The sequence below is a fragment of the Macaca thibetana genome, chromosome 14, assembly GCF_024542745.1.
Source record: "Macaca thibetana thibetana isolate TM-01 chromosome 14, ASM2454274v1, whole genome shotgun sequence".
Classification (NCBI taxonomy): Eukaryota; Metazoa; Chordata; class Mammalia; order Primates; family Cercopithecidae; genus Macaca; species Macaca thibetana.
The window spans coordinates 125,636,443-125,658,901 of NC_065591.1; the positions used below are offsets into that span (position 1 = coordinate 125,636,443).

Here is a 22,459-nt window from a genome sequence, read left to right on the forward strand (position 1 = left end):
ACCACTGTCCCCTGAGCCAGCGTCGTCTCCCATACGGATTACTGCACGGCACCAGTGATCCTTCTAAGTTATCATCACCACCATGTTCAAACCATGCAGTGGCTCCCATTTCATTCAGAGTCAAAACCCTGCTCTTAAGGGCCCTGCATGATCAGGCCCCTGTATCTCTCTGTCCTCATTTCCTGCCTTCTTGCCATCACCTCCCACACTGTTGTCCTAGCCTTTCCTTGGACACCAGGGACACCAGGTCATGCTCCTTCCTGAGGGCCTTGGTACGAGCTGTTCTCTCTGCTTGGGCAGTGCTTCCTCCAGGTTATATCTTGGTTCACTTGCATGGAGAACTCCCACTGTGTTCCGATCTTTGTTCAGCTAATGTCTTTCCAGGGAGACCTCCTCTCTGCAGACCCCTCCCCGCTGCATTCCCAGTCCTCCTTCCCTTACTACCTTTTTCTTTTTTTCCCCCCCCCCGAGATGGAGTCTCACTCTGTTGCCCAGGTTGGAGTGCAGTGGAATGATCTTGGCTCACTGCAACCTCCACCTTCAGAGTTCAAGCAATTTCTGGCTAATTTTTGTATTTTTAGTCGAGATGGGGTTTCACTATGTTGGCCAGGCTGGTCTTGAACTCCTGACCTCAAGTAATCTGCCTGCCTTGGCCTCTCAAAGTGCTAGGATTACAGGTGTGAGCCACTGGGCCTGGCCACCTTATTACTTTTTAAATTTTTGCAATGGTGTTTATTACCTTTAAATATACTCTACAGTTTACTTATTCATTCTGTTTTTGTTGTCTTCCCTAGCTAGAACAGAAATTTCAAAGAGAAGAGATCTTTGTTTTGTCCACTGATACATCCCAAGCATGTGAAACAGTGTTCAGCATGTAGTTTATGGTCATTACAATTTGTCATTTACTGTTTAATAAATACAGTGTTGCAGAATTAGATCTTTGGCTATTAGGCCTTCAAAGGCTGAGCCTGAAAAATGATAGTTTAGACCTGGTAAGGCTAAAGATCAAGTTCTGTGCATCCCTATCGGATGTGCACAGGCCCCTTCCAGTCCCACTCACATATCTTTGGGACTGAAAAGCTTTTTCTACTTCCTTTGACTTAAATCTGCTTTCTCTTTTTCCTAGGCCAAATCTCCATTCAGGACTTTCTATTTTATTTTTGTCTAGGGTTGAAATGGCCCTCATTTATTCCCAGGAATTCCCCTGTGTTCTTAATTTCTTTGTTCAAGACCCTGGCAACCTGACATCATGACTGGACTTTGCTCCTCCTGAGTGGAGGGTGGATGGGGGGTGCTGGACAGAGGTGTGTGTCCATAAGGAGGAGGTGGGGAGCAGAGGGTTATATCTTGGTCCAGGGGCCCAAGTGACTGTATTGTCATAGAAGCCACATTTTTCATCTTATTCTCATGACTAAAAGAAATTTTGCCAACGTTTTCCTAAAATTCAAATATGCTGCGTTTAAAGCATTAGCAGAGTGCCCTCAAAAATGAGTTATGTGAATGAATAATCTGTAAACCTGTTACCTATTAAAAATAAAAAGTGAAACAGCAAATGAGACTAGTTTGATATCGCTTTTCCCACGTGACTTCACTGTACTGATTCTGAACGAGTGTGGCTTTTATTCTCCTGTGTGTGCATTTCGTATGTATTTCTGTTTCCCACTGACTATCTGTGACATAGGAATTTTCGAGGAAGGAACTGTGCCCTCTGGGTCTGTTGGAGCTGACTTAGAGCAATGGATATGGCATACCAACAAGATTTAATTTTTTTAAAAAGCATTTCTTATATTTTCTAAACCCTGGACACTAGAAAGAAGGCCTGGGAAGAGGATGATTCCTGTGTACCAGGGATTCATTACCAAGCCAAGCACCTTGCCAGACCACTTTGTTACACCGCTCTTACGCCAGTTCATGGTAACTGTAGCTTTTGTTCCCAGGGATTTGAGTATTTTCATTGTCTGCTTTGGGTTAAGATCACTAGACATTTTGGAAAGGAGACACTGAAGGAGTATCTTGCTAATGTTTTAAAAAACAAGTCTCAGACTGGAAATGGTGGCTCACACCTGTAATCCCAGCACTTTGGGAGGCCGAGGCGGGCGGATTACTTGAGGTCAGGAGTTTGAGACCAGCCTGGCCAACATGGTGTAACCCGTCTCTACTAAAAATACAAAAATTAGCTGGGCACGGTGGTGGGTGCCTGTAGTCCCAGCTACTCAGGAGACTGAGGCAGGAGAATAGCTTGAATCTTGGGAGGCAGAGGTTGCAGTGGGCTGAGATTGCACCATTGCACTCCGGCCTGGGTAACAGTGAGATTCTGTCACAAAGTCTGAGCCTCTCAGCAAGACACATCTCGGGTTAGTGCTACCCTCGTAGCATTCTGTGGTATCATTAAGCCCAGATAGAGTAAAATTGTTACTAGACTGTGAGCAGGATGTGTCCCTAGTTCTGAACTTCCCACAAGGTTAAGGGGAAATTTTTTGGAAAACACTCGGTTATGTATATTTTTCTCACACAAATAAAAACGAAGGACACAAGGGTGGACCAAGGAGTTCACGGTTTCTAAACCCATGTTAAATTTCTGCTAAACATTTGAAGAAAAATGGAGATGCTGGTATTGCTTAAACCGTTTGAGAATTCCCTTATATTTGATAGATTCTGCTACTGCTCAAGGTGACCAGAAGTGAGAGGATAAATGTGGGGTGCATGTCTTTCGGATGGTCCCCTGCAGGTAAAGGGGCTAGCCTTTGACAGTTTCTCCACACGCTTAGGGGCCAGCTGGTATTCCAATTAAACCAACATGTTTTCATCATGGACTTCACAGCCATCAAGCAATCATAGCCTTACTAACTGGAGAAAAGGGGCGCGCCTCGCTCTGCGCGCCTCTGGGAATGTCTGCGGTGCTTAAGTCAGACCCGGATTGCACCAAGCCCAGCTTATCCTCCCCAGTTCTGCCAGGGTTTTTTTCTCGTTTGTTGTTGGTTTGTTTTTGCCTGTCTTTGATTTAACTTTTGCTCCTTGACTAAATATGTGCTTAATGCTAGACAGGACCCTTCATACCCAAGTCTGTGTCTTTGTTCCAGGATCTGCAATTTCATTTGGTTCCTGTCGGCTTTACAAGTTCAAAACTATGTCCCCGTTTAGGAAATGAATTCAAAGCATGTGGCAAGGGAGACACTGGACAAACCCGGATGCTCTGGAAAACACTGCCCGTCCTCGAGTTTCTTTCAGTAAAATCTGAATTTTGTTCTCGGAAGGAGTTGGGTTTGTGATTGCTACAAAGTGTAAGTTGCACCTAAATACTACATCATGTTCTTTGGGACATACATTCTGTTTCAGAATAAGAATTACATTCTTCCTTTCCTAAAATGTGAAGGTTTTATATAGAACTTTTTAAAATAAAAAATTGGAAGCGCTTGGAGTCAAGGTCAGAGTAAGACTCGCGGAAGCCAAAGACAGAAAATATTTGGACCCCTCCTACTCAGACATCAACCACATTGAAACATGTCCAAATACAATTCTTCAAAATCCTGGCTTTTCACGGGATGACTTATTATTTAAAAAGTTGTTTGCTTCAGAATCTGAATTGTTTTAAAAGATTCTGTTGGTTGCCCCTGCTTTGCGGACGCGTTTTGTACGTTCTTGCTAATGTAGCGCTGCGAGGGGCGACTTTACCTCGGCGTCTGACAGGTACGCGGCGCTCCCGCACCGGCCTGCGCCTGGCGAGCAGGAAGACGGCGAGCTCTGCACCGCTCCGCACTCCGGGGACCCGTCCCGGCCAGGCCCCTCCGCTACCGAGACCTTGGCCCCGCCCCGACCCCGGCCGAGGCCCCGCCCCCGCCAGCCCCTCCTACCGAGACCTCGTCCCCGCCCGCCAGCCCCGCCCCGCCCCCGACAGAGGCCCCGCCCCGGCCCCGACCAGCCCCGCCCCTGCTTGCGCGAGGCCTAGGGCGGCAGGCGCGGAGCCGCGAGCCCCAGCCAATGAGCGCCGGCGGGCTGGTTGCCCAGGCGACCAGCGCGCGGCTCCGCCCCCCGCGCCGAGGCTCCCGCGCGCGGCTGAGTGCGGACTGGAGTGGGCACCCGGGTCCCTGCGCGCAGAGAACACGCGATGACCACGTGGAGCCTCCGGCGGAGGCCGGGCCGCATGCTGGGACTTCTGCTGCTGGTCATCTTGGGCTTCCTGGTGCTCCGCAGGTGAGAGAGAGCTTCGCGCAGCACCTGCCGGACCCCGCATTCCCCAGCCCTCCGCACCTCGGGTTCTCTCCCGCGACCTGCGAATCCCGAGTTCCCGGGGGTAGCAGTCCCAGCTGCTTCCTTCTGGGAGCTCCCCAATTCCCCGAGTTCCCCTGCGGGTCCAGGCACTCCTGCCTCGCGATCCAGGCCTCTGGGCGACACCGGGCGTGCCCTCGGGAGCCGGCGTCTGTGCCCCGAGCCGCCCACCCCGCCGCGCCTGTGATGCCGGGCTCTGCCCCTCGTGGACGGCCGCAGCCCTCCAGCCCAGAGCTCTCTCAGACGCACCCCCTCGCGGCCCCGTGCCCACTGCTCCGCGGAAGGCTCCCTCTGCTCTTCCCCCAGGCCCCCCTTTTCCTCCCAAGCCTCTGGGAGGCGCCTTGTTCGGCAGAGGCCGGCGCTTCAGCCTGGCAGCTACGGTCTAGCCAGCTCTTCTGGCAGGGTCATAAGAACAATGTCCGTGGGCCTCCAAGATCCCGGGTCATGATTTATTTGTAGTTCTAGGACTGATAGGTCGTCTCTCTCCACTTTCCCACCATTCACCTGTTACTAGCTCACACTTTCCTCTCCCCTTTTTACAAAATGTTGTTTATGGCAAATGAGTGGTTTCAGTGGTACTGTGACTTACCCGCAGCCTGTGAAAAAGTTTTCTGGGTGCCGTAGCCCAGAATTTTTCTAAACTGTGCCTATTTTAAGGATTTTACAGCCCTGACCCTATCTTTCAGGTCAGCACTTTCCATATTCAAAACCTCCAGTGGGAAGCCGACTGGCAGTATCGAATGAACTGAACGGTTGGAACTGGTGGCAGGCCCTACCCCGCTCAGCTTTGTCATTTGCTTCTTTTTTATCCCCCTTCTTAGTTTCTCTAAACTTCCCCTGGGAGGTAGGGAAGTTTTTGATGGAGATAAATATCTGGAAGTCTTTCGCGGCCACAAGAACACATTGACAAACTCGATGTTTACACCTTGTCAAGACTTGATTCTTGTTTCTGAGATAGTGAGGACGTCATAATATTGTTTGGGAGAAGGACATGATTTTCTTCTCATGCTGGGGCCCAGAAAACTTCAGGCATTTCATTTCTCCAGTTGTTCCCAAGATGTTTTCTGTCCTGCCTAAGATCTCTAAGCCATTCCTCTCTGAAGATTGGCCCTGGCTCCTGTGGGATGCTCAGCTTTCCTCCCTTTGCAAGGCTTATGCAAACCCTGAAAGAATTACTCAGGGCAGCAGCAGCAGATCCTCCTGCATACGGCAGGAGGTAGTAAGGCGCCCAAGCTGCCAAGAGAAAGTCTAGCGGCTGCAGGCCTGTTGTTGATCAGGGATATAGGAGTCCGTGCAGGGGACCCACGCAGGTCACTATTTGGGGCAGCACTGTGGGCTTGAGATGGGCCGAGTGGCACACCCAAAAAGTCCCCAGGAAAAGGTATGCGAAGGAGGCTGAGTGTTTGCTATTGTTTGGTGGGACAGAGGTGAGGTGTCAGGGAGCTGACCTAGCTGGGAAGAAGCCTGAGCTTCTTTGAGGTGAGGTAACCGTGTCCCCACCTAGGTGGGGTGGCCGCACTAGGAGTCAGTCTTGGGCCATTGGAGCTGCATAGAATGGCAACAGAGAATAAAGAGCTGCGACCAAAGGCTGTGAACACAGTTTGACATGCCTAGGAAAGTTGTTTTTCTTGCCACTCCATCCTTCTAGCAGGTAGGACAGAAGCTCAAGGAGCTCTGAACCAAGTTCAGGGCCGTCTCTTTGGATCCTGTGGAATACATGTCTTTTTGGTGTCTTTTTGATTTTTTCTCCCTCATGGGTATGTTCTGCCCAGTTCATCCTATCTGACTTGGGCTGGACACCAATGATTATGAGTTCCTGTAATATCTCTGGAGGCAGGAGGAGAACATCCTCTTTGTCTTTCCCTCTTCCTGTCTTGCTCCAGCTCTGACTGGGTCATTAACTGAGTGGGAGGTGGGGGCCTCTCCCTGCTGTTACGGGGGAGTGTTGAGGTGGCCAGTGGAATACGGGTCACATGGAAACCGGCCACCAAGTTCACTCTTTGTGGAGCGAGCTGTCAGGAGCAGCCCTTTTCCTGTAGCAGAAGGCGGGTGTTTGGACAGTGGCTGGCATGGGGTGGGGGATGTTTGGCTATAGCTTTTCTTTTTTTTCCATCAACTTTTCCTTGGGCTGGTTCATGGTCAGTCATAGCTGGTGGGTTACTTCATATCAAAGAGCTGGGATGACCAGGTTGACTTTTGGGGGAGGATTTCAGTCTTAGAATTTTTATTTTTATTTTGTTTAAGCTTAAACAGTGGTCTTTCTTAAAAATTACCTTTATTGGAGTTTAATTGTCATGCAACAAACAGCACATAGTTAACATGTACAATTTGATACACTTTGACATATATCTAAATCAGGCTGTGAATCTACCACCACAGTAAGATTGTGAAAACAGCCACCAGCCCCCAAAGTTTCCATGTCCCTCTCTGTCATCCCTCCCTCCTCCTCCTCCCTGCTCCCCAGCCCCGAGCAACCACTGATCTGTTGCTTTCTGATATGATATATTGGTTTGCATTTTCTAGTGTTTTATAGAATTGTAATCTTAAAGCATGTTCTCTTTTTTGGTCTGGCTTCTTTCACTCAGCATATTATTTTGAGGTCTGCGATGCATGTATCAGTGTGAACCATGCCTTTGAGCCAGTTGCCTTTCATTCTGTTTCCTATTCCCACTCCATGAACACAAGAATGCCTGCTTGATATTATCTAAAGGCATGGTTCTCATTCATGATTTTTTCCTTAATATAAATGAATCACTGAGCAAAAATACACTCAGCTCTGCATCTCTCATACCTGAAATTTCAGCTGGGAAAGTTGAGAGAGGGGAAAGCCTTCAGGTGGGCAGCCAGCATCATGCTCCTAAGAGGTAAGTTCACTTCTTCTCTGAGGTCCATCTCACACACTGCCCTGACCCACTGTTTTCTGTATTCCAGACCGCAAATTCTTCCTATAGAAGGGAAAAGGAGGAGATGTATCAAACTCATTTTCCTGAACAAGGTGGCTAACTTAGCAATGCAGGTCACTTTTTTTTTTTTAAATGTGAATCATGGCCAGTCCTGTCTTCCCAGCGCATGTGGCCAAATCATGCCTCTCCTCTTGAGCGTCTGGGAGGTAATTGATTTTATGGGCCTTGCCTATTCTAGGACTCTGCTCTGCTTGAGGCCTGAGTCATATTTCATGGAATGTTCAAACTCTTTGAACAGTGTTCCTTTTATCTTGTAGTAGTATAGTTTTCAGCATTGGGAAGTGTCTCTTTCAGCAGGTGACCACCTGTTGGATGCAGGTGGTGAGGGATGTCTGAGCCACCCTGTGCTGGGAAGATCGAGTTGGCTCTGGGATTCTTACAGGACCGTGCTAGCCAGCAACAGAAAGAGACCAGAGTTGCCTTGGAGCAGCCGTGGTGTTGGTATAGGTGTCGGTTCAAGGGAGGGACTGGGCTGCCAACGAGATTGGGGACAAAGGTCCTTGGCTGCAGAAATGGCAGAAAGTTGACCGAAGGGTTCTCCCCACCTTAAGGTAAGGAAGTAGCACATGAAATAAAAACACTAGTCCTTGATGGAGTGATGCAGAGTTCCACGAGGTCCTGTCAGACGCTCTTCTGGGAAGAATTCAGGAGATCCTGCAGCTTGAGGAGAAAGGTTTTAGAACATTTGGACCTGAAAAGGACTCCGGGGTCTAGGCACAGACTCCCTCCCTCGCCACCATCACGCGGCACAGGCAGGGTTTTTGGTGTCAGTGTTGGGATATTTGCCGCTTCCTCTCCACTCCGTTTTAGATTTTGCTTAAATCTATTGCTCTGGATGTTACAGACCGTATTGAAAGAGAGTTCTCATGGTGTGAGGTCTCCTGGGATAGAAACGCAGCAGGTGTTTTCAGAGGCTCCTGCTAACGAGGTAGATATTTCTTGACTGGTGTCTGCCCATTAGAGACTCCTTGTTGATACTCACAGCTTCTGTTCTTTGACACTTAGCAAATAGTGGGCTTTTTCCTTTCAAGCACAGATTGTATTTTTTGCCCTTAAGAAGTTATTTTGTGAGTAGGTAATTTATGAACATGGTAAGTGTTCAGAGTGTGAAAGGGAATAAAGTGAAAAGAACTCCCACTCCTGGCCCCTAGGCTAGGCCCCTTCCCTGTCCCCTCTTCATATCAGCCACTATTACCGACAATGGCTTCTTTCAGAGATATTCTGTGTATATACAAGAAGATAGCTACACATATTATCCTCCTTATCCGTTAGACACATAATTTATTTAAACAGGCTTCTATTGACGGACATGGATTGTTTGCAATCTTTTAGCTACTGTAAACAAAGTTGCCGCAGATATCTGCTGGATGCATTTCTATAAGTAGAATTGCTGACTGTAGGAAAGATTCATTTTAAATCTTGATAGACATTTCGAAAATAGTACATTTTATTTCTGTTGGAATCAGTGTAAAGGAGATTCTGCGCCCAACTCGATAGGGCCAAGTCGATTCTTGAGTCTTGTAAGAACCAGTGCATCTCTTGTGTATCTTCGTAGATAAGTCCTATGTGGTGGATTAAAAAAAAAAAACATTTAACATAGTTATATTTTTCCCTATTTGTGAGATCATTTCATTTAGAGTCTACAAGCATCTCGAAGATCAGGGGTTTGTTATCAAGAGTAGAGGCCTTGTGTTATCTAACAGAGCTTTCACTTCTCTCTGGGTGAGACACAGTCCTTTTCTCGTTTATGATGCTGTCAATGGTCCCAAAGTACTACAAAAGTCACATAATGTTAGAACACTTTTTGTTGTTGTTATTGTTGTTATGTGGTTGATTAGAGTGAGGGGTTTTTGTTATTTTGCTATTGGATCTCAAGGTTTTGGTCTAGTAAACTCTTCTTCACGTACTCACTTCCTACAGTGAGGAAATATTTTCCTCTGAACGGTCTTTAGGAAATATTGCCCTCTGAACCACCAATCCTGCTTCTGGGTCAGAGCCCGGATGTGAGGCCAGGGTTCCTGGCTTACCTGGGAGCCCTTTCAGAGGAAAAAGCGGAGGAGCTAAGATTGCAGGAGTGCTGTGGACCTCTTGCTGGGGACCTCACGTCTCTGCAAAATGCATATACTTGCCTTGGGAATGGCAGGCCTAAGCCTTTGGGCATAGTTAATGCCTCTCCCAGCAAACAGGAGTCCAACACCTTGGGCTCAGACCAAGGAGCACATATAGAAAGCTGGGCCAGACACAGGGACCGACTTCCATTTCCCTGAGGCTGAAGTTCTTGGAGCCCGGGGATTGGTCGAAGAGACAATATTCTGGAGTAGAATCGTTAAGGGCACCATCTGGGCCAAAGAGTGCATAGTTCCTTCTTCAGGCCCTCAAATTCTTTTGCTGAGGGTGGAGAGAACATGGCTGAAGACTGCTGGGACCAAAATATCCCCAAACAGACAGTTTAAGGCAGCAGGATGTCCAAGGAAGTTGAGCCTCGTGGGAGCCTAGAACAGAACCAGAATCTTGAGAGTGATGGATGGAGTCTGCACTGGAGACAGATCCAAGTGAGGAATTCCCGTGTGTTTGGTGTCTGTGGGCAGCTGAACACTCACCATCAGGTGGTCTCCGGCACGGCCACTTGGGGGAGGCTGGAGGGGAGTGTTTTCTTGGTCAGGATCTTCATAGAATTTCCTGGTTTTTGATTCAGTTGAACCTCTGTTTAGGGCCCTAATAGGGCCACAGTGCACCTAAAACTTGAATTTGTAAGCTATCATCTCAGATGAACAAGCATGTGAACACATTATGTTATAGTGTCAACATAACCAGCCTTTGGGGCCGACAAGGACTTATGTTCTGGGAATCAAAGGACAATGATTGCAGTTCCTGACTCAGATGCCAACTTGCGTATGCCCATGGCCAGCCTCGGACTGCGTGAGTGCTGCCTGGTCTCTGCCGGCGGTCACCATACTCCAGATGTTCACGGGGCTGTCTCTGCTGTGCCCAGTTGCATGGATCCTGGCCCATCTGTGTCTGGTCATACTCTGCATGGCAGACCAGAAAGAGATGACTGTGACCCCAGTGAGGCCTCCCAGCCCTACCATGACCCCGGTTCCTGATGAGTGTTTGCGGGATTGGCGGGTGATGCAGGAATGCCCACTGGCATGGCAGGACGCATTTCAAGCCTGGCACACCTCACTCAAGGAGATCCTTTCTGGTGGTGACTGGATCTGGCTCACCTCCCACCCAGCCGCCCTGCAAGGTCCCTTCTGAAACTTGACAGCCAGTCCCATTCCCAGAAAGAGGTGGTGACCTTGTCATCTGCTCATCTGCCCTTTTCCATCCACTCACATTTTTACTACACCCAGAATCTCCTGACTGCTGGGGCCTGCCCTGTACCCTTCATCCTCAGGACCCACCTCACCAGTCAAGGAAAAATTACTCCAGAGGGCTCCACCTCCCCTGCTTCCTCACCACGGGGCACAGCAGAACTTGGAACCTATGTCCTCTGCTTCAGGTTTCCATTGCAACCAATTTTTGTGTCTGCAGCTTGCACAGCCTTCAGCACAAATAGTGCATTGCCCCTTTTCCACTTGCCAAAAGGGAACTGGTGAGGATGGGCTGTAGAGGTCTTGTTATGTTGTGCGAGGCCCCATCAGAAGTCCTAATGTGCCTGCCTTCCTCCAGGAACCTCACCTTGGACCATGACCACGGCTACCCTCTCCGTACAGGTGGAGGAGCAGAGCCTGACTCTGAGCAGAGCAGACCTGGGCACTGAGCACTGAATTCAGGTCGGTGGCCAGGGTCTGCTGTCCAGACTCTTCTAAGGCGGAAAAATCACTTTGTATAAATGAAGCCAAGATAAACAGGCGACAGAAATGTCAGGAGGAAATGTTAACATAAGCTCCAGTTCAAAAGAAGGCAGGTGTTCCTGGTTTCATCAAGTAAGGGTCCATCATGGATGAACTGCTCCCCAAGAAAAGTGACAGAAACATACTGGGCTTCCTTAGGATTTGGTTAGCTCCTTGGTATCAAGCCTAATTTAGGAGTAAAGTCTTGCTGACCTTTAAACCAACCAACTCAAACCACACAGTTGATATTTTCTTTATTTTATTATTACTGAGTTACTCAGGAAATTATGGGGTTATTTTCCATCTTATGATTATTAGTATTAATGATCATTATTAGTGTTAATAACCGTTTACATGATGCGATTGTTTATGAGGTTCTAACTTGCATGGTCTCATTTACTGGCAGTGAATTCCTTGGAGAAACCCAACACGTATCATCCTCATTTTCTTGGTGAATTCATCCCTTTTAGTAACGTATTGACAACTTGTCCAGTAACCTACCAGAAAATTCCCAGGAAGAAACGGTTGAATTCTCCAGAATTTGGAATTGGATAACAGCTCGATTGTTTTTTGTTTTTGTGGTTTATTTCATTCCTCTTGATATGCACTGAGAAGAATGTTTTGTTCTAAAAATATAGAAAATTGTGTGTTATAAAGACACTAGCGAAGACGAGCTCCATCCAGGGAGGGAGTCTCTGTAGCGTCAAAGGAGAGGATGCAGATTGGGCTTCTGAAGCTGTAACCTTGGGATTGCTTAGAATGCAGATTTTCATTCAGTCGGTCTCAAGTAAGGCTTAAGGTTTATGCATTTCTGACAAGCTGCAGATGAAGACCTGGCAATCTGGTTGGTGGACGGAAGTTGTTGAAGCGGGAAGCCTCTTTCCAGCTATCTGCACTTTGAGTCAGGCGGCTGTGACCCTGAGGGAGTGCAGAGGCCTCCTGCCTGCAGACCACACCTGGAGGAGTCAGCCCAGAGGGAGGTTTCCTGATCCTTAGTCATCAACTAATCAAGGGGACAGGTTAAAAGTGTTGGTCACTCGCAGGGACTGTGTCGGAATGTCGGTCACAGAGAGGCTTTTCCAACCCTGACTACACCCCTGCATTTAGCACGGTGGGGAGTGGAGGCTCTCGCACCCATAAACAGACGTTAGGATAAGTAATGTGTGCTTTAATAAGAATTGGAGATTGCGCTTTTGAAGTTCTGGCGGAGAATAAGGTTTGGCACCTGGTGGAGTGATTGCTAAGTTGTATTGTCACTGTCTTTAAAAACAGTGATATTTTGTGTGTGTGTGCATGTGCATGTTCATGTGTGTGTGTATTTTCACCACCAGATTGTCAAAATGCCCCTGTTTTTAAGAAAATAATCTGTCCATCCAGTTCTTCCTCATTCTGGCCTGAGGTGAGCCCAGCATGTGCCTCTGAGGGAACCAGGGGGAGAACCTGTGTTGTGGTGGGCAGGTGAGTCTGGTGAGTACCTGAGGCAGGGAGGGCTGAGCAGGAGGCAGGGTGTGTGCTTTGGAGCAGGTGTGGCCTGAGCAGTTGCGAGCCTGTAGCCAAAGCAAAGTGCCTGGTGAGCAGAGCGGGGGCACCAAAGGAAGGCCCGGATGGTGGCCCAGAGGGGCCCGAGGCCTTGTCTTAGCAGTCCAGGGCTTCATCTGCAAGGATGTAGGCCAGCAGAGTTTCTGGGAAAGGACAGATCACACATGTTTTCAGCTTTGCAGGCCATGCAGTCTCTATCGCAAGTACTCAACTGCAAAGAAGCAGCCGTATGTAGATGGTGTGGCTGTGTGCCAGTACAACGATTTACGAACACGGAAGTTCATATAAATTTTTATGTGTCCCAAAATATTATGCTTTTGATTCTTTTTCAACCACTTAAAAATGTGAAAGCTCTCCTTAGCTTGCAGGCCACACAAAGACGGATGGCAGGCTGGATTTGACCCAAGGCCCAGGTTGGCCCACCTGTGGCCTACAGGCTGTGTTGGTCTAATAGGGTCTCAGTGTACAGAATCTTTCGTGGTCAAATTTTAGAAATTGTAATAAGATGGCTTGGCACAAAGTCTAGCACATAAACTATATACCACAATGGGAAGAATGGAGAAGTTGAGATTATTCCACATTAGGGACATAAAACCCACTTGTGGCTATTCTCTCTAAAGTTTTCTCTTTGGAGAAAAATGTGTGGTGAATAGGTTCCCATAGCTCTCTAATATGCAAACATAAGCTACAATAATTGATTTCAGATAGAGATAAGACTCTTCGACTCACAGCAGAGAGTGTTGCATTTCTCCGGGACCCTCGCAGCAGCCCTTCCGAGCAGCTGGGACAGGCATTAGCCTGTTTTACAGAGGAAGAAGCTCCTGCCCACAGAACTGGTGTCACTAGCCCAAGGCAACAGTTCTACCAAGCTGGGGGCCAGGATTCACATCGGATCTTCCTATTCCGGCTGTTTTTGTCTTCACTCTCTCATGCAGTCCTTTGGAAGAGCTGTGTCCTAAAATGTCATTTGCAAGCCATTTACTAGAACATAGAAGTTTTCTCTTCAGAGAAAGAAGAATGTGGTGAACAGATTCCTAGGCTGCCCGGGATGAAATGACCCTTTCATCTGTAGCAGCAGAACTGTAGTCCTGGAGCTTTGATGTGAGTTCTAAGGCCTGGGGGCTGTGAGAAGTAGGAAGGAGTAGGTAAAAAAGCACATTTCTTTGCCTGAGAGTGGCCCCAGACAAAATTCCCAAGAGCTGGCGATGTCCGAGCTATCTTCTGTCCTGTGGGCCCCCTGCCCCCGCCCCGCCTCTGGCCATCTGGGCCTCTCGCTTGCCCCATCCCTCTGTGACATGCAGCTAAGGGGGTGGGCAGTGGGCCCGGCTGGCCACCGCCTGCTAGTGTCAGGGCAGGAGCCAGCCCCGATGAGGACAAAGGCACAGCCAGCACCGGCTCCTGCCCCAGACTCAGCCATGCTCTTGTTTCATGCCTCCACCTTTCATGAACTTCCTAACCTGAAATGTGGGTCTCCCCAGCTTCTCTCACGGCTTTCGGGAGACGGGGTGGGAAGGAGACCCGCCCAACAGCGCCGAGTCACTGGGACCCACCTGAGGGGCTCCCTGGGGCCGACCCCAAGAGATGGCAAGAGGAGCTTTCTCAGGGCCTGAAGCCTTCGAAGCTTCCCGTGGGGGACGCTGCTCTGGCTGGGCCGTCTCGTGGCGGGCGCGGGGTCTTCAGAAAATAATGAAGACCTGGAATCGGTGGATGGAAGGACACCGCTGACGCAGACCCTCTTTCCAGGCCTCTGCTCCTCGAGTCGGGCGGCTGCGACCGGGCTCGGAGGTACCGCGAAGCGGCTGCTGCTTTCGCGTCCAGCCGCGTGGCCACGGAGCTGGCCATGGTGCAGCCGCGCAGCCCGGCCCCAGCAGCAGCCTCCCGTGGCCCGACCCCGGCCTCTCTCCCGCTGGCCCGCGAGCCCTCCTGCCAAGGGCTGCTCGTCTTGCCCTTCCCCTGCCGCGGTGCCCGGTGCTGGAGAAAGGCCCCTCCCAAGGTTCGGCCGAGGGGAGCGGGAGCTTTTCCAGCCCCCTGGACGCCGCCCTCTTTAGAAAGAAATGCCGAGGACCTGTGACGGGCGGGGAAGTGCGTCTGCAGCCCGGCCCCTGCGGCCTCCGGGCCCAGATGCCTTTGTCTTTCCAGGGTGGACTGGAGCGCCCTGGTCCCGCTGTGGCTCCGCCATCGGCAGCTGGGGCTGCAGGCCAAGGGCTGGAACTTCATGCTGGAGGATTCCACCTTCTGGATCTTCGGGGGCTCCATCCACTATTTCCGCGTGCCCAGGGAGTACTGGAGGGACCGCCTGCTGAAGATGAAGGCCTGTGGCTTGAACACCCTCACCACGTAGGTACCGCCCCCGCCCCCCAGGGAGCCTGAGTAGGGCGCCTGGTGTCTGCATGCGAAAAATACAAGAGGAAGCAGCCCCGGTCCTCTGCCCAGGGCGAGAGAGCCAGGGTCTCCCTCCTCCTCCCCACCTCAGAGCTCCCGACTCAAGGGCGTGAAGGGACAGGAAATGGATGTAAGGTCTAGAGGAACGAAGTAGCGATGTCGCACAAAAGAGTATAGTGAAGGAGGTGAGTGCAGATTGAGGAGGTGATTCACTGCCAGGGAATCATTTTCTTTAACAAGCAGGCTTCCCACTTCAGTTCATACAGCCAGTGAGCGGAGTCTTCTTCCGAAGAGCTGCCCGAGAGGCTCTCTGGCCCCCCGGCTTTCAGCACTCCTCTTGGGCAGTGGTCTTAGGATGCTGTGGTTGTCATCTCAGCCTCTGTTGTGATGACTGGCACATGGTAGGCACACAATAAAATGTTGAATTTGCAAATCACTTATAAAATGTGCTTAGTTGCGAATAACCTGGATCTTTTCATGGGTTTCCCCCGCAAATTGCCAAAAGATACTTGACTCTAAGTCTACGAAATAAAGGGAGTGATCAGGCTGGATTATTCCATGTTTAGGCAAAAATATGTGATTACAAATCAAGGAGATGGCTTTTCATGGGTGGTTGATGAACTGATTTTGAAGACAGTTCCTTAAAGAGTTACAGAAACGTGCTGAGCCTTGACAGCTTCCCAGAAAGGACTCCTGAAGGCTGTAGGAGTGCAGCAGGCTCAGCACTCGGCCCCACAGAAGCAGCACCGACGACATTTGCTGAAAGGCAGAACCCGTGTGTCTGAGTTGGAAGCCAGGCAGCCTCTCCTCCTTCGCCTGGGAATATTCTTTGTAGTGGGCGGAGGCTCTGCTGAAGCCAGTGATGGGGTGGGGTTGGGAGAAGAGCAGTTGTCATCACTGTGTCATCCACGAGTCGTCCCTTCCGCCTGTCAAGTGGAGCCTGTCCATGAGCCTGCTCTGTCCCTTGTCCTGTCTTCAGAGTTGGAAGCTTCATTCTGTTGCATGTTTGGAGTTCTGGGTGCTTCAGTAAATGTAGGATGATCACTGAGCTTTCCTCTTACTCCTTGTAGCTGTTTTTCTGATAAAGTTACATGTTCTTCTCCAGTGGGGCGTGGGCATGGTAAGCTAACTGGGGTCGGAGCGCCTGACCTTTTACTTAGCAGGTCTATGCTCCGTCCAGATCTTGTTGATGCAGAGGGAAGAGGGCTTGCCCTCGATTCTGGCCCTAGATCCGTTCACGTAGTTCTTGGTTCCAGTCCTAAAATCATGAAGAAACATATCTTTAGCCATCATATTGGATTTTTGGGAGATGAAGTGGAATGAATAACACGCTCTAGCCTATAATTATCATTTCTGTTGCAGCTATGTTCCGTGGAACCTGCATGAGCCAGAAAGAGGCAAATTTGACTTCTCTGGGAACCTGGACCTGGAGTACGTGGTGTTGCTGCTTCTGTGGCCTGGCCAGGGGCAGGGGCAGAGAGGTGGTTACCTGGGGATGGATTAGCAACCAAAGAGAACCAGGGAGGGACCTGGGTCTGGAGCCCTGTTCTAGGACTGTGAGAGGCCCTGCACCCAGGGCCCAGACACTCCTCAGCTGTGACCTGTCACCCAGAGGGGCTGGGCCTGCAGCTTCTGGGCCCCACCTCTCTGTTGCAGCCCAGAGGGGCAGAAGACCCGGGCAGCCGCCCGACTCTGCATGGGGTCTGGCTGCCTGGGCTGGGGCAGGGCGGCTCCTCTAGGCTAACAAGGCTGTTGGGTCAGGTTCACTGTTAAGACCCCTGTGCCCTGGCTGTCATCCTTCCTCCTCAGGCCCCCAGTGGGGCTGTGCAGAGGCTCTGAGGCTGGGAGCAGCTCAGGCCACCGACTTGGTGTGGGAGTCCCCGCTCTTCGGGGATGGGGCCGAGCTGTCCCTTCGCCCCACCGGGCAGCTCCTCCACCCTGTGACGTGTGTGGCCCCCACCCGGCCTCATCCTGGGCTGTCGTGGGAGGGGCTGACGATGTGGACCTCCCTAGGGCCTTCGTCCTGATGGCTGCGGAGATCGGGCTGTGGGTGATTCTGCGTCCAGGCCCCTACATCTGCAGTGAGATGGACCTCGGGGGCTTGCCCAGGTAAGCGGGGCTGGGAAGGGTCCTGTGTGCTGTTGCAGAAAGCTCATAGACATAGGTCTAGTTTTGTTTCCGTGTTCCAGTTCCCGTTCCGTACGGAATTTCCGTGTTCCAGTTCCCGTTCCGTACGGAATTTCCTTTTCAGGAAAAGCAGCACCCAGAGGGGATCACGTTCAGTGATGCTGCAGTGAGTGCCTTTGCAGAGCCTTGCATGAGCTGCTTGTGTGACAGGCAGCAGCAGGGCTGGCCCTCCTGGCATCTTGTATTTCAGGGCTCTGCTGTGGAGCTGGGAGCCCTGGCACGTCATTCACCTGCTTGTTTACAGTATGGGAAGAATCAGACCTTCCCTGTCTGTTTCTTTGTTTTTTGAGACGGAGTCTTGCTCTGGCACCCAGGCTGGAATGCAGTGGCATGATCTTGGCTTATTGCAAGCTCCGCCTCCCGGGTTCAAGCGATTCTCCTGCCTCAGCTTCCCGAGTAGCTAGGGTTACAGGTGTGTGCCACCACGCCCAGCTAATATTTGTATTTTTAGTACAGACAGGGTTTCACCATGTTGGCCAGGCTGGTCTGGAACTCCTGACCTCGTGATCTGCCCACCTTGGCCTCCCAAAGTGCTGGGATTACAGGCATGAGCCACCACGCCGGGCCTTCCCTATCTCTTTCTTAGGAATGTTTCCAAGCATATTTTGAAAAGTCCAAGTATTTTGATAAAGTATAAGAGAAACAAATTCTTGTTATGGTTTTGTCTCCATATCTCGGCCCACATGTGTCATCTTCCCAGTGGCAGTCTTGGCTGAGGTTGTTACTCTGTGGTTGGAGTGGAAATCTGGACAGGAATCAGCTGGGACTTCATTCATTCCTCATCCTCAACATTGTGGCCTTTAAGATTTTCTTGTTAACAGGCGTAACCTTTCTCAGCCTCCCAGTGTACCAGGTGGTTAGACGCAGACTGCCTCAGGGAAGAGGCCCATCCTTGTCCCCAGCCCTCTCCCCTTCCCCTGGGAGCCCTGGGCTTGCTTTCCTCCTGGTTTCCAGCACGACCTGCCCTTCCCTCAGAGGCATAGCTTCTGTCTCCACTACCCAGGGTCACTTCTCAGGCACTCATCCATTCAGCCTGGTAGGCTCGCCCTTGACACGAACACAGCCAGGGCAGCCTCTCCAGTCCCTGCGGATTAGAAAGCTGCGTGCCACCGTCAGCGATTTCCTCGGCTTAGCCAGGGCCGGGGACAGGAGGGCGAAGGGTTTAACAGTCTTAACTTAGAAGCAGCGGGGAGCTGTGGCACTCAGACTCCCCTCTCCCACCCCGCCCATGTGGCACCTGCCCATGCATGAGAGGGGCATGTGGGCACACCTGCAGAGGGGGAGTCCGGGCAGGAGTGAGAAAGCTAACCTGTCAGGTGGGGTTAGAATGTGGGAGTGTGGGTCTAGAGGAAACCGCTCTCCTCACCCATTGTTTTACCCACAGAAATGGAATAATTTCCTGACCCTCTTTAGGACTTCCAGACCAGGGCGAGAGGAGCCTCAGAGCCTTTTGTTAGAAAATATAAGTGTCTTCTCAGGACCTGAAGTGAGAAGGAAGCCCTGACTCCCGCTTTGGAACCAATCCATGCTGCTGTGTTCCCCTGGGGAGTTTGGGATCACAGCAACAGGGTGGAAGGAGAATTCAACTCTTGCTCACCTGCTGCTCTGGGCTGAACTCTGCACAGCCCACACCACTGATGCCAAGGCATTAGCCATGTTGGCAAGGATGGGGGCTGCCTCCTGCTCGGCCCCTCGCAGTCTCTGTCAGGCTTGTTTTTTGGGGTGACGCTAGAGGGTTGTGTCTCCTCCTTCCACAGCCTCGGTGATTCCTAACCCTTTTGGCTTCACTCTTTGTGATGGGATCGTAGAGCAAGTTCTCGGAAACTAGGCCTGGAGTCTGTGAAAAGCTCTTCTCACTGCTGGCAGCCAGGCCCTGTAGCTGTGGGGCTGGAAATGAACTTCCACCAGGCCGTGTCCCTGGGGAGGGAAGCTGCAGGAGTGCGGGTGGGTGCGCGCCCCAGAATCAGTTTGCATCGGCTCCCCACTTCTGGGCTGAGTGGGGTGGAGGAGGTCACAGGTCATTCCAGAGCACTGTGGAGCCTCTCCCTCCTCACGGCACCAGCAGCCTGCTCCCAGCAAACCCGCCGTGACACCGACATCCTTCCTTCCCCTTTATCCTTCAAGCTGGCTGCTCCGAGACCCTGGCATGAGGCTGCGGACAACTTACCAGGGCTTCACCGAAGCAGTGGACCTTTATTTTGACCACCTGATGTCCAGGGTGGTGCCACTCCAGGTACAAGTAAATGAGGCCTTTGATCTTGGCCTGTCTTCCTGTAGGTAGTGGATCATCCTCGGTGAGTTCTCAGACCAAGGGTCCTCCAGTGTTTTTGAACACAGGAACAGGCTCTTCCCCACTGCCTGAAACTGGTAACTGAGGGGCTTGCAATAGTTGTCTTTTGAAAGATCTGTGCATTTCAGTGTTGTCTCACTTGGGTGTGTTACTGAAAGGACAGACAGATGTAAGGGCTCACATGGCCACATACGGCCCTGGAGAGACAGGGATGAGGTGACAGCCAGAAACACCCATCCACCGGCGTCTCCATGGTGCCAGAGAGACAGGGGTGAGGTGACAGCCAGAAACACCCATCCACCGGCGTCTCCATGGTGCCAGAGAGACAGGGATGAGGTGACAGCCAGAAACACCCATCCACCGGCGTCTCTATCGTGCCAGAGAGACAGGGGTGCCGTGACAGCCAGAAACACCCATCCACTGGCGTCTCCATGGTGCCAGAGAGACAGGGATGAGGTGACAGCCAGAAACACCCATCCACCGGCGTCTCTATCGTGCCAGAGAGACAGGGGTGCCGTGACAGCCAGAAACACCCATCCACTGGCGTCCCCATGGTGCCAGAGAGACAGGGATGAGGTGACAGCCAGAAACACCCATCCACTGGCGTCTCTATCGTGCCAGAGAGACAGGGATGAGGTGACAGCCAGAAACACCCATCCACCGGCGTCTCCATGGTGCCAGAGAGACAGGGGTGCCGTGACAGCCGGGAACACCCATCCATCTGCCAGTGTCCCAGTAGCGCTGCGGCTCAGTTCTGCAGGGGTGGAGCACGTGTGGATTAGCCTTTGTCTGTAAGACTGCAGGAGTTTTTATAAATTATAAAAGTCCTGTGGCTGACCTTACGAGATGCGTCCCTCTGCTACCAAAGAGGTGCTGCATGGTACGCATTTACTATTCAAAACGCGCATTAAAGTAAATTCTGGGGGAGGAAGTATCTTCATTTTTATATAACGATTGGAAGCTGTGGAAAGCAGGAATGGGAAAAATCACCGCAGTTGCTCTGTAAAACCAGAAAGAACGACACTGAGAAATTAGTACATGAGCAAAAAATCAGTTCAAGTCAGTGCTATGGAATACTCACCACACACATAAATCAAGGGGGACTGCCAGAGGAAACACAGGATGCTCAGTTATATTTGACTTGCAGATAAGCAAGGAGTAATTTTTTTAGTGTAAATATATTCCAAATACTGCATGGGTCATACTCACACTAAAAAATTACTGTTGTGAATTCAAATTTAAGTTTATGTCTGGTATTTTTGCTCACTAAATCTGGCAGCCGATGGAAGCCGATGGAAGCAAGTAACTAGGAAGTCATTAGCCTAGATCTTGCCGGGAAGCTGGGGCCACTGAAGGGGTCAGCAGGTTGTAGGAGTCGGGTGGGCGGCAGGAAGGCCATCCTGGGAGCAGGGTCAAGGCACTTGCATATCTGCAGTGAGTCACCAATGCGTCTTTTTCAAATAAATGATAACATAATTATTATGTAACATATTTAAATAATCACATAACTAATTACCGCCCAAAAGTCCCATCTCTGAATACTGTCACACTGGGGGTTAGGATTTCAACATGTAAATTTTGGGGGAACACAGTCTATTGTAACCACTGTCTATCTCCAGACCTTTTCTGTCTCCCCCAAAGTAAACTCCGTGCTGTTAAACTCTCCATTCTTCCCTCTCTCAGCTCCTGACAACCATTCTACTCTCTGTCTCCATGCATTTGATCATTTTAGCTACCAAATATAAGTGAAATCACATAGTATTGTGACTGGATTATTTCCCTTAACAGTGCACTCCAGGTTCATCTGTGTCATAGCCTGTGTCAGAATTTCCTTCCTTTTTGAGGATGAATTATGTTCCATTGCATGTATATGACACATTTGTTCATCCATTGACGAACATTTGAGTTGCTTCTGCCTTTTGGCCACTGTGAGTGAAGCTGCTGTGAGCATGGGTGTACGGATACCTTTCTGAGTCCCTGCTTTCACTTCTTTTGGGTATATACCTGGAAGTGAAATTGCTGGATCAACTTGTCCTTCTACATTCAGTTTTTTTAGGAATTGCCATACTGTTTTCCATAGAAATTGCACCAAATTACATTCCCACCAGCAATACACAAGCATTCCAATTTCACCACATCCTTGCCAACACTTGTTATTTCCTGTTTATCTGGCGAGAGCCGTCAGTGGGTGTGAAGTGGTCCCTCCTGGTGGTTTTGATTTGCATTTCCCTAGTGATGTTGAGCATCTTTTCATGTGCTTATTGGTCATTTGCATATCTTGGAAGAAATGTTTATTCAAATCTTCTGCTCATTTTTGAATCTAGTTTTTGTTTTTATGTTGTTGATTATAGGAATTCTTTGTACTTTCTGGATATCAATTCCTTAACAGGACCTGCCAGGACTGGGTCCTTCCCTTCAAGGCAGCAGGTTCCCTTTTGGCTCAGGGTGTGTCTAGAAGTTCCTGAAGCTAGGGCCTGGGACGGGGACCTCTTGACTCTGCTGGTGCCCTTTCCTACTGTGGGTGAGCTGGTATCCAAGATGCAAGACAAAGTCCTCTTTCCTCTTTGCCCTCCTCTCCCTAAGCAGAAGGAAGGAGCTACTTCCGTTGCTGTGAGCTGCGCTACCTGGGGTTGGGGAGGGGAATGTGCGAGAACTCCCTTAGCCGTGCCAGCTGGTGTCTCCTTAGGCCCTGTGCCATGCTAGTACGCTGGCTGGAAGCTCATCCTAGCTCCAGGAATGGCATAGGAACTGTGGTCTTTGTGTCCTCGACTGCCTTTCATGTTTACCTAGAACTCCGGAGCACTTCAGCCCATGGTGGTGAGGCTTCCCGAGAAACTCAAGTTCCAGTCACTAGGGTGGGCAGTTCCTCTCCGGCTAGGGCTGGTCCAAATGCTCCCTCCACGTGGATGCTGGCTGAGCCCAGCATGGCTTTATTCTGTGCTGTGACAAGGCAGCACTGAGTTCAATGTAAAGGTCCCCAGTCACTGGGCTCTCCC

At 50.4% G+C, this 22,459-nt stretch overlaps 1 protein-coding gene across 3 annotated transcripts in view; it reads left to right on the top strand.

The window, feature by feature from the left end:
- The first annotated feature begins 3,917 nt into the window (after positions 1-3,917).
- GLB1L2 (galactosidase beta 1 like 2) overlaps positions 3,918-22,459 on the top strand; it is a 44,454-nt gene continuing 25,912 nt past the window's right edge. The window contains exons 1-5 of one of the 3 annotated variants that reach the window (XM_050755959.1): positions 3,918-4,191; positions 14,744-14,941; positions 16,349-16,417; positions 17,000-17,095; positions 19,298-19,406. In XM_050755959.1, coding sequence (XP_050611916.1) covers positions 4,106-4,191; positions 14,744-14,941; positions 16,349-16,417; positions 17,000-17,095; positions 19,298-19,406 — 558 coding nt within the window. In that variant the 5' untranslated portion in view covers positions 3,918-4,105. Of the gene's footprint in view, positions 4,192-14,743; positions 14,942-16,348; positions 16,418-16,999; positions 17,096-17,237; positions 18,510-19,297; positions 19,407-22,459 lie in introns of those variants that run through there. The other 2 variants (XM_050755960.1, XM_050755961.1) reach the window with 2 other exon arrangements.